This window comes from Chanodichthys erythropterus, chromosome 12, assembly GCF_024489055.1.
Source record: "Chanodichthys erythropterus isolate Z2021 chromosome 12, ASM2448905v1, whole genome shotgun sequence".
Taxonomy (NCBI): Eukaryota; Metazoa; Chordata; class Actinopteri; order Cypriniformes; family Xenocyprididae; genus Chanodichthys; species Chanodichthys erythropterus.
The window spans coordinates 27,808,742-27,823,971 of NC_090232.1; the positions used below are offsets into that span (position 1 = coordinate 27,808,742).

Below are 15,230 nucleotides of genomic sequence, written 5' to 3' on the forward strand. Positions count from 1 at the left end.
TAAGTGAACCCCTTCTTAAAATATAAAGGCAGCTGTACATTTTTATTTATATACAGACTCTTTATTCTGAAAATAATATCACAGACAACATTGATTGCAATAAATAAATATGTATGTATGTATGTATGTATGTATATTTTGGTTTTTGTTACTGTTAAAATACATTTTGTATTTTTTCTATCTAAATAATGTAAGAGCTTTGGATCAATGTGCGCTTTGAAAAATACATTTCCCATAAACCTTTGCAACAAGACTGGCGAGTTATAAAGTTTCCCTGGGTTATTATTACTCAAAAAGTCAATCTCATAAAAAAAGGACAAGATTGAAATCATATTATATCTGTTCATCAAAGCACATAAATTTGACTTAACATTCAAATATATCGAGCAAGATATGAATTGAAGTTCGTCTGAATTTGGAATGTGTTGCTGTTGTTTTAGTTGTAACGTCGATTGTCCAGCAGTTTTCGTGTCTGTGTCTCTCCTGAGTCAATGAAGTTTCGTGTATACACAAGTGGAGCAAACATATCGATTAAAACATGTCTTATAAACCAGTAACACACGTGCTTTTTGATATGGACGGATTATTATTAGGTGGGTGCGCTTGTCTTTTCCATTCAACAAAATCAGAAAGTCCTTCTTCATCGAGTGTGTTTCTGATAGTTTAAAAGATAATTAAAAGGCTAATTAAAATATAGTTTTTAATGTCAGTAGCTGCACATTAATTCTTTGCAGACTAGCAAATGATATAGTATATAGTTTCTGCATGTTTTTATTTGTATTTGCAGATACAGAGAGATTATACACAGTGTCATTCCAGGAAGTCTGTGACAGGTTCAATAAGAAGTATACCTGGGAAGTGAAGTCCTCTGTGATGGGGAAAAAGGCTTTGGAGGCTGCCAGGATCATAAGAGACAAAATTGAACTCCCCATGACCCCCGAAGAGCTCCTAGAGGAGACCAGAAAAATTCAGGAGCAATTATTCCCCACAGCCTCTCTGTTGCCAGGTAAGGTCCATGTAAAGATTGGAGCTGGAAGGTCATTTTGAAACAGAAGGTGATGGAGGGATGCAGCATAGAGCATGTGTTTTCCTCAAATTCACCATATGAATAAAAGAAACTGGTTCAGGTCACACTGATTGGTTATTAATTTTGGTGTTCACACTTGTTCTTCGGTTCTCTTGGCTTTTTTGGTCAGGACCGTCCAGACCAAAAAAGAAAATTATAAATTTAGTCCTGGTTAACATAGCATCACACTGTCTTTTTTAACACCAAAAAAAAGTTATATATATATATATATATATATATATATATATATATATATATATATATATATTTATTTATTTATATATATTTTTTTTTTATTTTTTTTTTTATTTATTTTTTTTTTTTTTCATATTTCAGTCGAGCTGCATTAGAGTTCATTGTTTGGTGCGCAGCAGGGTTCACACAAGTTCTGAACCACACTGAAACAGAACAACCAGAGTTTGTTCTAATCTAACCTGCCAAGTGTGAACATTATACTGCTAAGTGGCCATTATCTGATGTTTTTTTTTTTTTTTTTTTTTTTTAAGGTGTAGCAAAGCTTGTCAATCATCTACACAAGCATGGTATTCCTATTGCTGTTGGCACAAGTTCAGCAGGTCTGACCTTTGAGATGAAGACTAGCCGTCATAAAGAGTTCTTCAGCCTCTTCAATCACATTGTCCTTGGAGATGATCCTGAAGTAAAGAATGGCAAGCCACACCCTGACATTTTTGTGGTGTGTGCTAAGAGATTCTCCCCCCCAGCCAACCCTGAACAGGTAGGGGTGAAGCTATTCTATTCTGTTCTATTCTGTTCTATTCTATTCTATTCTATTCTATTCTGTTCTGTTCTGTTCTGTTCTGTTCTGTTCTGTTCTGTTCTATTATGCCATTCAGCAGAGTGATGCTTTCAGCCAGTAGGGAGTTTGCATGTCACCACTTTTTTGACAATATATAATCAAGTACAAACAGTAGGGGCTGTTGAAAAGGTAAGTCCTTAGCAAGAGTAGATTTGTACATAAAGAGCATACCCAAACATTTTGCTGGCATTCTGAAGTATGATGATATGCATTATTGAAGGCTCAGGTTTTCCAACAAGGTCCGTCAGGAACTGTATAATGAAAGTTTGCTTGCTTTAGGTTTGTTTAGAGTTGACACAAGATATATTACTACTACTATTACTACCACTAAACAATAATAAAAATGGCATAAAATGTTGCCACACTTTTTCCTATGTTGCTTTTTTGTTGTATAATTTAGTTCTAATCTCTTTATTTTACTACCCTTATCCAAGCCATTCCGTTTATTATGTGGGTTTTAAAATGTTATAAAATATATATTTAGATACAAGTTGGGTATCAGTAAACATTTTTCAAAGAAGATTGATGAAAGAATGATGATGTTCACCAAGGCTTAATTTATTTGATCTTAAACAGTCCAAACAGTAATATTATTAAGTATTATTACAGCTTAAAATAACTGTTTTCTACATGATCCTTAAAAAAATCATTCTAATATGCTGGTTTGTGTGCTCAAGAAACTTTCTTATTAAAGATAAAACATGTTAAAAAATGGTTGTTCTGCTTAGTGAAGTGGGGTCCTGTGGTAACCATCAAACCATGACACTGTCACTGTAATTTTTTTTTTTTTTCAGGATTCTCTGATGAAACAATTACATTATTTGAAACGTTTGAAAAGTTTGGGACTCAGTAAGATTTTCTTTTTGAAAGAAATTAATACTTTTATTATGCAAGGACACATAAAATTGTCTAAAAGTTACAGTAAAGACATTTTATAATGTTACAAATAAACATTCTATTCATAAAAGAATCCTGAAAAATGTATCAATGTTCCACAAAAAAATATTACAACTGTTGATAATAACATTGGCAAAGATTTGAGTACCGGTTGGCATATTAGAATGATTTCTGAAGTATCTTGTGAAAACAGTTATTTTAAATTGTAAGTTCCTAAAATTTCACAATATTAAAATGTATTTCTAATCATGCGAAGCCTTGAATTGTAGTGTAATTGACTTTGCTGTCAATTATCATCTATTTGATGGGTCCTTTCGAAGCAGTAACTTGCTGAAACATCTTAGAATCAATGTAATGCTGGGTACACACTTAAAGATTTTTAAAATCTTATAGGATTTTCAAAAGGTGAGACACAAACATGAGGACAAAAAATCCTGTTTTGCTGTTACAGTGTTCACAAAATCTCTCGAGACTTCATAGTTAACACGACGGACAATAGGCAGAAAGAAATAGCGATGATATTATTTTGACAGAAAATTCACGGGAAAAAAAAGAAAAGAGTTTGGGTGAAAATGGCAGGAACATGGTCTTTACTTTGTGCTGCACCATGACTGTGTTTGTTATGATTCCTTCATCTGTCAGTTTGCTTTCTGATTGTATATTGTTTTGTTTCACTCGATAATCTCCAGAGCGTGCACGCATTTGTCAGGATTTCTGATCGTAAATATTCACCATATTCTATATTGCCACATAATGAATATCAGTACAGCTTGGCCACAGGTCATCACATCAGTTCTGCTGATATTTAGTACAACTGCACCATAATATGTGATACTGCTTTTATGAACTATAAAGAATGTAAATATTAAGTAACTTGTATTTTAGACACCAGTTAATATGTTGTTCCCCTTTTGAAAAAAAAAAAGAAAGAAAGAAAATAATAAAATAAATAAATAAATAAAAAAGTTCCAAAGGCATGCAACCAGCTTTGCATGGCCACTTGACCAATCAAATTAAATGACTAACTGTTGCATAATGTCTCTAAAATTAATTAGTAAAGTAGTCAAATTTGTTGGCCTTTGTTTGATATCACCCTAAGCTACATGTATGTGTGTACTGTGTATTTTAAACAAAGGCAAACATATTTCCTCTGTTTACAGTTGCAATTGTTTCAAATCACTGGATGATGCTCCTTCCTTCTTTCGTCAGCAACAAATTGCATATATATGATTTTAAACCCAACTCTGAGATAAGAGCATAAGCAAACCATTGAACCCCCGTTTTTTTTCTTGGTCAGACATACCAAAGTGATGGGAATTTGTGAACACTATGAAACTGAACGTTTGAGTTCTCCATCCCATGCATGCCTTGTAGATGGGAGTATTAAAATGCAAATTATAGTGTCATTAATTTGTTCGTAAATCTGTATGACGAGATGAACTGTTTAAAGCCGCTTGTCTGTTCGGTAAGTGGCAAGCTGCTCATTTTCTTCTTTAATTACCATACATGAAGCTTGCTAACAAAGTCTAGGAAATAATCAACCACAAATGAGGATTAACTAGATGCATGTTTCATTTTGTTCTGCCATGCAACCCTTCTCTGGAAAATGGTATAAATAAGCATTGAAAGAAGAGAAGAGAGTGCCAGGATGGAGATACAGGACTATGAATTGACTTGTTTCTTTTGTCCTTGAGGGACTGATATTCACTCCTTCAGGAAGGAGTTTTTTTTTTCCCTTTTTTCTGTTCTTGGATCAACTTCCTCTAGCACAATAATGCCCTTAATAAGGGAGTGAATGAGGACCTGAGCTCAAAATGGAAAACACAGAGGGCGTACTTGAAAACTATTTATATCTTAGGCATCTGCCTGTTTATATTATATGTGCTGCAGAAGTATTCATTTTGTTCTCTGTGATAATTATTATTAAAGCACAAAAGGGCATTTTTAATCCAAAACAAAATTGGGAAACTATTCAGCAATTTAAACAGCTTTACTATGAGTCTCAATTCTCATATCACTTCCCTGCCCCAACCACCAATCCTCACAGCACTACAGTAAATGATTGGGCAATAACACAAAAATGACACTAATTGTTATCAAACACTTTTTTTTAATCAATTATTTATTTATTTATTTTTGGAACTGGTTAGTTTGTTTCAAGGCTTTTTGAGGTTTTGGTTTGAATCAATGTTCTTTATTGAAGAACTTTTGTCATTCCTGTGTTGTAAATGAATTGGAAACACCACTGTTTTACTCTTTCATATAACTTTCCATGGCTTTCCAAATAGAATTGGTTCACAATTCAGGAATTTTATGTGGGACACCTGCTATTTCAGATGGAAACCTAGGTGGACGTGAGCTTGAAAAGTACTGATTTAGACTGTGTATCAGCTTCACTTACAATTGTTAGGAGTATAATGATTCATTTGTTGTTGATGCATTGATTAAAATATGCAGTCTGACAGGATCAGAAGCATAAATCCTCCAATATGACCAAATCACAGCCAAAAAAAAAACATAACAAAAAAAAACAAAAAAAAAAACAAATGGCATGAGAGTGAACAGTGCTGAATAATTGTTGGGGAGTTTTGTTTTCAAGGTTTTTTTTTATACACTATATTGCCAAAATTTTTTGGGACGGCTTCCTTTACGTGCACATGAACTTTAATGACATCCCATTGACCCATTCTTAATCCGTAGGGTTTAATATGGAGTTGGCCCACCCTTTGCAGCTATAACAGTCTCAACTCTTCTGGGAAGGCTTTCCACAAGGTTTAGGAGTGTGTTTATGGGAATTTTTGACCATTCCTCTAGAAGCGCATGTGTGAGGTCAGGCAGTGTAGTTGGACGAGAAGACCTGGCTCGCAGTCTCCGCTCTAATTCATCCCAAAGGCTTTCTGTCGGGTTGAGGTCAGGACTCTGTGCAGGCCAGTCAAGTTCCTCCACACCAAACTCACTCATCCATGTCTTTATGGACCTTGCTTTGTGCACTGGTGCGCAGTCATGTTGGAACAGGAAGGGGCCATCACCAAACTGTTCCCACAAAGTTGAGAGCATGAAATTGTCCAAAATGTCTTGGTATGCTGAAGATTTAAGAGTTCCTTTCACTGGGCCAAGCCCGACCGCTGAAAAACAACCCCACACCATAATCCCTCTCCACCAAACTTTGCATTTGGCACAATTCTGTCAGGCAAGGATCATTCTCCTGGCATCCGCCAAACCCAGACTCGTCCATTGGATTGCCAGACAGAGAAGTGTGATTCGTCACTCCAGAGAACACGTCTCCACTGCTCTAGAGTCCAGTGGCGGCGTGCTTTACTCCACTGCATCTGACGCTTTGCATTGTACTTGGTGATGGAAGGCTTGGATGCAGCTGCTCGGCCATGGAAACCCATTCCATGAAGCTCTCTACGCACTGTTCTTGAGCTAATCTGAAAGCCACACAAAGTTTGGAGGTCTGTAGCTGTTGACTCTGCAGAAAGTTGGCAACTTCTGCACACTGTGAACCTCAGCATGTGCTGACCCCACTTTGTGATTTTACGTGACCTACCACTTCGTGGTTGAGTTGCTGTTGTTCCCAATTGCTTCCACTTGTTATGATACCACTAACAGTTGACCGTGGAATATTTAGTAGTGAGGAAATTTCCCGAATGGGCTTTATTGCACAGGTGGCAACCAATCATGGTATCACGCTTGAATTCACTGAGCTCCTGAGAGCGACCCATTCTTTCACAAATGTTTGTAGAAGCAGTCTGCATGCCTAGGTGCTTGATTTTATACACCTGATTTTAATACTTTTTGCAATATATATATATATATATATATATATATATATATATATATATATATAATTATAAATACACAAGGCGCAAGGTCTCTAACATCCACCAGCTCTGGAAAAGGACTCTAGTGGAACCTGTGAAGCTGTGGTGAAGTCCATGCCCATGGGTTAAGGCAGTGCTGGGAAATAAAGGCGGCCACACAAAATATTGACACTTTGGGGAATTTTTGAAAAACAAAAATATCCATACGGTGTCCGTTCTCCATACGTCACCAGTTCAGTTAGCTGGATTTGACTGATGCGATTTGGCATGATCTTGGATTGTTTGGTTATTCAACACTCATCCTGTCATAGCAACAGGTCCATAAGCTCAAACCTGTTCGGGAACAGGCTTATTTCACATAAAAAGGATTGGATGACATCTTTTTAAGTAGATGTGATGCTTTAAGTCTGTCCCAGCCACTGCTACTTTCTTGCTAGTGTACCCTAATGTGAACCAGGGACAGTAATATTGATTTAAAAATAAATTAGCAAATAATATTATAATGTTGTGTAGTCTATCATAATATAGACACAGCTAGTTTTACTCGTAGAGAGATTTATTTGTGAGGTAATAATTACCTAATAGTTTTACTGGAGTGTCACACACATCATGATGTACAGTCTATGCTGTGCGTGGATTAATTTGAACCACGACAGCTATTATGGGAGTGTCTTGATGCAGCGCAGGAGATTCAGATATCTTGATCTTGTCCCTTAAGAAACTTGAATTAATGCTGTCACATAACAAATCTGATTCAAAAGTAAAATTAAATGAATTGTTAATTACAACATTGAAATAAAAATGTAAAGCCTGTAAAAATAGCCTAGAAATTGTGACTATTGCCTAAATATTTGGGAATCATGTAAAAAAAAAAAACAGTGCACATTTCATTTATCTATTATAACTTTTAAGTCGTCTTGGTTGCTTGGCTGTTTTCTTTATAAAGGTCCAGAAATTCGTCAAGTTGTTCGTCAGGTGTCTTTTTAATTATAAGATGTCACTAAATTGCCATCTTGGCGCCAACCAATCGCTGCATTGCTGATCGCGGTTTTGAGTATCGATACATCTGCCCTTTTCAGGGAACAAAAGAACGTGCAGTAATCTCAAACAATTTAATCCAGATATTTGAATCCAATCCCTAAATTTGTTTGAAGAACCAAATTAGCCAGAGTTCAGTTATCACGATTAGATCTGGCATCTGTCATATCATCTCAGATGTATTAAGTGAGGTACGAAGAACAGACCCCTGGTGTAAGTTGGCTCCTCAGTCTGATAACAGTACGGTCCGCTTCAGACAAATTAACGCACACTGCCGACACAGACACTGCAGGGACACAAATATAACTGTGTGCTAAGTGAAGTTTCTTTCAACGCTTTGTGTTTTCTGTTCTTAAACCAGTCTCCCTCTATGTAACTTAAAGGAAGCATGTGTCTTAAGATCAATTTGCTATCAGATTCTTGGCTTGCTCAGGGGTACAGCTGCACTGAATGCAGTGATGTATTTTTTCCTCAATTGACTGGTCAATACCGATAGTTTGGTGTTTGGATTTCATGTGATTGTGGTGGTAATATTATGATAACTAATTTTCACTCAAATGTTTACACACAACTTGTCAATTCATTTGATCAAAAGGAATTCCATTTTGTACAATTATTTAGTTAGATATTTTTGATTAAAGTAATTCCAAACTTCGCTGCGTCTAGATGCAGGCGATAACATTCAGTGATCAAATACAATTTGTTTACGCTTATCATGGATTCAACATGTTGCAAAATTCAAATGATGTTTTTATAATAATTAATTATAAATAATAATAAATAATTTGTGTTTTTAATCTGTAATAATTACTACAGATGGAATATTCAACTATTCGTACACACCCCTAATTTGTTCACCCCCATATTGTTCTAAACACAGAGGGCAGACAACCATAATTCAAATGGGTATCGGTAAAAATTAGTTTCTTCTGTGGAATAAAAAGACATTTACATATTATTATTATTATTATTATTATTATTACTATTTTGTCTGTACAGTGGAACTCGATGGCATCCAACATCCTAGCTTAATTTGAAATGTTCTTTAAAGGTGCCCTAGATTCAAAAATTGAATTTATCTCGGCATAGTTGAATAACAAGAGTTCAGTACATGGAAATGACATACATTGAGTTTCAAACTCCATTGTTTCCTCCTTCTTATATAAATCTAATTTGTTTAAACGACCTCCGAAGAACAGGCAAATCTCAACATAACACCGACTGTTACGTAACAGTCGGGGTGTACGCCCCAATATTTGCATAATGCCAGCCCATGATGTTCCCAACATTATAAAAGGCATTACACAAGGGCCGCCAGTTAACGTCTGGAGCTGCACACAGCCGAATCATCAGACTAGGTAAGCAAGAACAACAGCGAAAAATGGCAGATGGAGCAATAATAACTGACATGATCCATGATAGCATGATATTTTTACTGATATTTGTAAATTGTATTTCTAAATGTTTCGTTAGCATGTTGCTAATGTACTGTTAAATGAGGTTAAAGTTACCATCGTTTCTTACTGTATTCACGGAGACAAGAGCCGTCGCTATTTTCATTTTTAAACACTTGCAGTCTGTATAATGCATAAACACAACTTCATTCTTTATAAATCTCTCCAACAGTGTAGCAATAGCCGTTAGCCACGGAGGACAGCCTCAAACTCACTCAGAATTAAACTTTTAACATCAAAATAAATACTTTACTCACATAATTCGAAGCATGAATGCAGCATGCATGACGAACATCTTGTAAAGATCCATTTGAGGGTTATATTAGCTGTGTGAATGCTCTGTAATATAGTCGACAGCTCGTGTGGCAGGAAACACGCGTCTTAAAGGGGCGGCGCCGAGTGTAAATCAGTGCATTGTTAATGGTGCCCCAAAATAGGCAGTTAAAAAAAAATATTTAAAAAAATCTATGGGGTATTTTGAGCTGAAACTTCACAGACACATTCAGGAGACACCTTAGACATATTACATCTTGTGAAAGAACGTTCTTGGGCACCTTTAAAATAGGAGAGGATGACATAGAGATTTTTAATTTATAACTATGTAAATGGTGAAAGGCTATAGACTGGTGCTGGCATTCCGCCCTTTGGTTTATAGAGTCAAGAACCATCAAAAGCCAGAGAAGAAGTAGATCATTTTCATGAGAGAGTATATTTACAGTAGCACAAGTTACCTGAGAACTGTGTAAGTGACACCAATGATCTTTCTTTCTTTCTTTCTTTCTTTCTTTCTTTCTTTCTTTCTTTCTTTCTTTCTTTCTTTCTTTCTTTCTTTCTTTCTTTCTTTCTTTCTTTCTTTCTTTCTTTCTTTAAATAAAGAGCAAATATTGTATATAGAGTAATGGCATTGACTGATTTGGTATAATGACAAACCTATCCAAAATACTCCCTGTGTATACTGGGAGTATAATACTGCCCACAGCTCACTTTTTAATTGTTTTCAAATGAGATGTTTCCTGACATAAAATAAAGTAAATAAATAAATAATCCATGGATTAGCTATTCTGCAGCATCATTGAGCATGATCCAGTGTCATAGTCTACTGTCAGTCAGGGTCACCAGAGACGTGGCACTGAAATACAGATGCAGTGCTCCACTGCCATTGAGTTACAATGCAACTGTTTGTTGTAGAGGTCCCATGAGACAGAACTCAAATCTGTGAAGGACACCGTGGCCTTGTTTTCAATACTGTAATATCTTCTCAAATAAACGCTTAAAAACCAGTTAATTTTTCGTCATTTTTTTAAATCCATAACATTAATGTAATCGCATACATTGTTTGAATTGAATTCAACCTACAAATTCTGAAATGTAGACTACTTAATAAATTAATTAAGTCTGAATTAGTTTGGTATTTTTAATTGTTAATTTATTTATTTTTCTAAAGATACATTAGTAACATTAGTAACACTATGGATGCATTTTTAAAAAGTTGCTAAAGCAACTGTTTAGTGTATCTTATCAAATAGGATCATTTTGAATTTTTGAATCAGATTGGAAAATTGTGAATCAAATGTATTTATTTTAAACCCTAGGATTTACACTCCTACCATTTACCCATTTTTTTCCTCTGCCATATTTGCTTTTTCCACTCTCTGGTTAGCGAACCATAATTTTAGCATCACAGTTTCTCAGTTGAATAGAGATCAGTTTGGCCATTTTAGTACCTTATTTTCCAAAAATGTGTTTGTTTTGATGAAAGATTCTTCCAAGCATAATAGGACAGTTCACCCAAAAATACAAATTATGTATTTAATCATTCTCATGTCATTCCAAACCTATATGACTTTATTCTATGCAACGAAGTCTCAACATGAAGATGAGTAAATGATAGCAGAAGGTCAGTTTTGGTGAACAAAATCTTTGTCTCAGCTGACCATACCATTCGTTTTCTTTTTAGCTCAATCACTAAACATAGCTCTTTGTTCAGTAACAGTTTTGTGCCACACACTCATACCAGCCAGTGTTATGTCCAGAGCTCTACTAATATATTCTACTGGCACACCTAAATACACATTCTCAATAGACCTATAAGTTTTTTTGTTTGTTTTTGTTTTTTTTAAGCAATGTAACTTTCTGTTCTTGATAAGCGATAAAGCACACTTTAGTTGTCCTTTTCATGATCACGTTGATTATTGTCTGATTTTAGCTAGTTGCTCATCAAGACTTGGTTCTCAATCACCTTCAGAGGTTACTCCTGAAAATAAATCTGCAGAAAAGTGTGTTTTGGCCAAGGCAAATTGGATCAATTCGGAGCAGGATGACTGGTTCAAGAAGGCCTGCATTGCAGATTACTTGGTCTCTGCTCCATATGAGACCATTTCTGTGGCACATACATTGAAAAATAAGTTAATGGCAGTCTTTATAGACTTTAATTATTTCTAGACCTGCAGGGCTGCCGTATTGTGGTGAGGACTGATAATATGCCTGTGGTCTTATATCTGAATCACCTAGGTGGGTACGTTCTCGCCCTATGCCTCGGTATAGTGGTGCATTCTGGTTAGGTCACAAAATAAGATTTTGTCTCAGTTCATCTCTCAGGGAGTTGAATCATGAAACAAACCATCTTTTGAGGGACAGGCCTAGGTCCAGGGAATGGAGGTTGGACCCTTGGGTTGTCAACCTAATTTAGCAGAAGTTGGTCAAAGCGGAGGTGGACTTGTTTGCATACAGTGTAGATGACACAATGTCCCCTCTCATGTTCTCTGTTTCCCCCTGTGCCTCTGGAAATAGATGCTTTGCCACAGGTGTGGTCTAAGGCCAGGATGCTATTCTTCAGGAGAGCTTACTTCCAGCTGTTCTTTTGGAGATTTTGAGGGGGCAAGGTCTCATGTATGGTTTTCGAATTTCTTTCCTCTGGAGAAACCTCCCTGAAGAATCTTGGCCATGGCAGACCATCTCTCTCAGGTTTGGTGCTTGTGATGGCACCCCTCTCCAGGGATTTGGAGAATCCGAACCTCTGAATTCTGAACAGGCACTTTGATGGATACAGGCCTTTCATCTGATATTGCTGAGACCACCCTGAATTCTCCTCTATGAGGCATCTCTATGCTTTGAAGTGGTCCTTATATTCAGGTGTAGACAACACAGAGAGGATCTTGCTTTTTTGGCTTTGTCTGTGAGCCCTTGATGTTTTGATTTTGCTCCCGGTCTAGTTATGGTTTTGCTGAGACCAAGACTTGGCTATCTTCCCCAGGTGTCTTCTTCATTGTTTCACCTGCAGGGTGTTGTTTTGTAGTCTTTCTCTCCTCCTTCATATAAATTCAGGAGATAGAGATGATGCATACAACTGGTATTGTTAGAGCTTTGAGAATTTACATTGACTGTACAAGGCGGTAGCGTAAATCTAAACAATTTAACTTTTTGCATGTTGGCTGTGTTAATGCATCTTTTTTCTCCCCTAACCCTAATTCCAGAGAGAAGTTATGCTAGTAGGTGGTGTCAAGTGACTAATTCAATAATGAATTCATTAATTAAACAAAAATCACTACTTTGTGCTGCTCAAAGAGGTGCAATGATTGATTTTGATAGCTTTTGTTTAAAGCTATTTTCGCAATAATTAAATGAAATATCTGAATCTGAATATCAGGAATGTTCTGATTACCTGCAGACTCATGATTTGGCTATCACACCATGCTGACATTCTGAACAAGAAATCCTGCTTGTGTGATATGGCTTGCAGAGCCCATTATACTTGCCTTCCTGGCATAGTGAAGACAAAATCAAAATTGTTCTACAGTGCTTGAGAAATCACAGTAGAGTACTCGATCTCTGAGAATTATTAAACATTGCATTCCTTATCCTTATCTGTTAGAATAGCTTCATCGGTCCCAGATAAACTTAGCTAGATGATTAATATCAACAGCTTTATCCTTCGTTTTGTGATTTTCCCGAACACATAGAGGAGAGAAGCCCTTGCAGTCTTTGCTGAGAAATGTCTAGCATGCCATCTCTTCTTGATGAGTGAAGGAACTTTTCTGAAAGGTCCATCGTCCAGTCAGCTGGGTCTTGAATTGATTAAAACTGCCACCTCTCCCGATAAGATATGAAAGTGCTGCTGAGAGGGAATCAACAGAGTGATCAAGGGAATAAGAAATGATGCTGCATCACACGCCTGCCTTGAAGTGAACTGTGTGCTCCAACTTTTGGCCTGTTTGTGTGCGTATATAAAAGAGAAAGAGGAGATGAAACAACAGTGGAAGAAGATGAGCATTCAGAATGAGGAAGGATCCAAAAGACTGAGAAAAGGACAAAGGAAAACTGTGTGTGACCATTCAGCACTTAGAATGCTTGTTGCATCAATGGCTCTTTGTATGCACCATGAATTTCTTGTCCTTTTCAAAATGGCTGCAAGATTTAAAAAAAAAAAAAAAAAAAAAAAAAGTATTTTTATATTTGTATAATTTATATAATTTTTTTTTTTGGCAACCATTTTGAAAAGGACAAGAAAAAGAGACAAAAGAAACAGAAACCACTTCTGAATTACATATAATTTCTTATCCTTTTCAAAATAGTCTACCATAAACATATAAATTCCATATCCCCATGATAACTTTATATTAAACCTCTGGGGCCTGGAGAAGTTTTGACATTCTCTGACATTTGTGCTTTTTTTAGTTGTTCATAAACATATAAATGACAAAAGTGTCATTACACTGTATTCAGAACAAAATAGTCTACCATAATATGTGAGGAGCATGTATGTGCATGTTTGCGTTTTTGAAAGAATAACGTTTATGCGTGGTCATTGAAAAAACAAAAAAAACTTAAGTCACTGAAATAAGGCCAAAAAATTAATATTAAATCTGTGTTCACAAAACTTCTGGGTATTGGAGATTGTTGACTAGAGTTTTTGCTTCAAAATTATGTAAAAAATTATCCGTCCTACTCCTTCATATAAAACAATAGAGAGATTTAAATTTTCTAAAACATCTTTGTTCAAGAAACACAGTATGCGTGGAGCATGAATCCTCATGAATAATGGGTGTTTCTCACATGAGAAGACAAAAGAATCGCATAAAGAACTCTAATGACCTGCATAAATAATGAGCTCTTTCAGACAGGTAGGCTGTGAAAAAACCCTCTGTGATAGGGATGCTCACATTGAACGTTTAACCGTTAACCGAAAGTAAGAATTTTAACCGATTAATACTATCAGTTAAACGTTTTTTTTTTTTTTTTGCTGCATGGTTAAAGAAAAATATGCTATATATACATATATGCTTATTTGTTAACTCGTGGGGCGTTTCACACGTGCCAGACATATTTCACTAAGCAACAAGCAAAATGAAGCGAGCAAAATGAAGCGAGTGAAAAGAAGTACTGACCATTTCGATAGAAAGGGTCAGTCGCGCCGTTGGCACGGGGGACAGGGGGATCAGGACCCCCGCAGTTTTGAAAAGACAGAAATCGACCCCCGCACTTTTGATAAGGGTTGCTTCAATCAGTCACAATATATCATCTTTTAGCTTAGGATATTTTCTTTCAAATGAGACAATTTTCACGTTTCTGTGAGCTTTCGTTCATAAATAATCAACTGTTTTGTCGCAGATGTGAAGAAGAGGAAATGCGCTCTCGAACAGAAAAACACGCAATCTCCAAGCAATCGATCACAGCGTGCTAACGTTTTAGGACTGGTCGATGGTATATAAATTGTGGCCGAACGTTAGCGTTTGTCAATCAAGCAAAACCGTCCATTCAGAAAACGAGAAATTTGACACTTTAAGGTAAGAGGCTGATCTCTCAGATTGACGCGCGAGCTGGCTTGACTGAAGTTTTCGTGAGGATTTGTAGTTTATGGAGTTCGGTAATTACATCTTGAAAGTTAAAAGCATTGATGGCATCTATAAAAGAGATATCTAAAAGCGAAATGAAAATTATTGCCTCGACCGGCGACACAGTGGGGAGGACGCACGAGAGGAGACCTGTGTGTTTAATTGGTATGTGTATATCTACTGTAATACTGCATTTACAAAGCTTATCAGTGGCATGCACTTTGATCACGAAAGTGAAAGTGCCTTTTGCGGTCGCATCGCGGTGCCCCCACGTTCCCATTTCTCTCGATGTGAACCGTGAGC

The 15,230-nt window shown here is 36.3% G+C and overlaps 1 protein-coding gene across 1 annotated transcript in view; it reads left to right on the plus strand.

The window, feature by feature from the left end:
- The first annotated feature begins 482 nt into the window (after positions 1-482).
- Positions 483-15,230, plus strand: part of pudp (pseudouridine 5'-phosphatase) — a 34,135-nt gene continuing 19,387 nt past the window's right edge. The window contains exons 1-3 of the mRNA XM_067404367.1: positions 483-593; positions 788-1,006; positions 1,573-1,802. Of these exons, the coding sequence (XP_067260468.1) occupies positions 539-593; positions 788-1,006; positions 1,573-1,802 (504 nt within the window). The 5' untranslated portion in view covers positions 483-538. The remainder of the gene's footprint in view (positions 594-787; positions 1,007-1,572; positions 1,803-15,230) is intronic.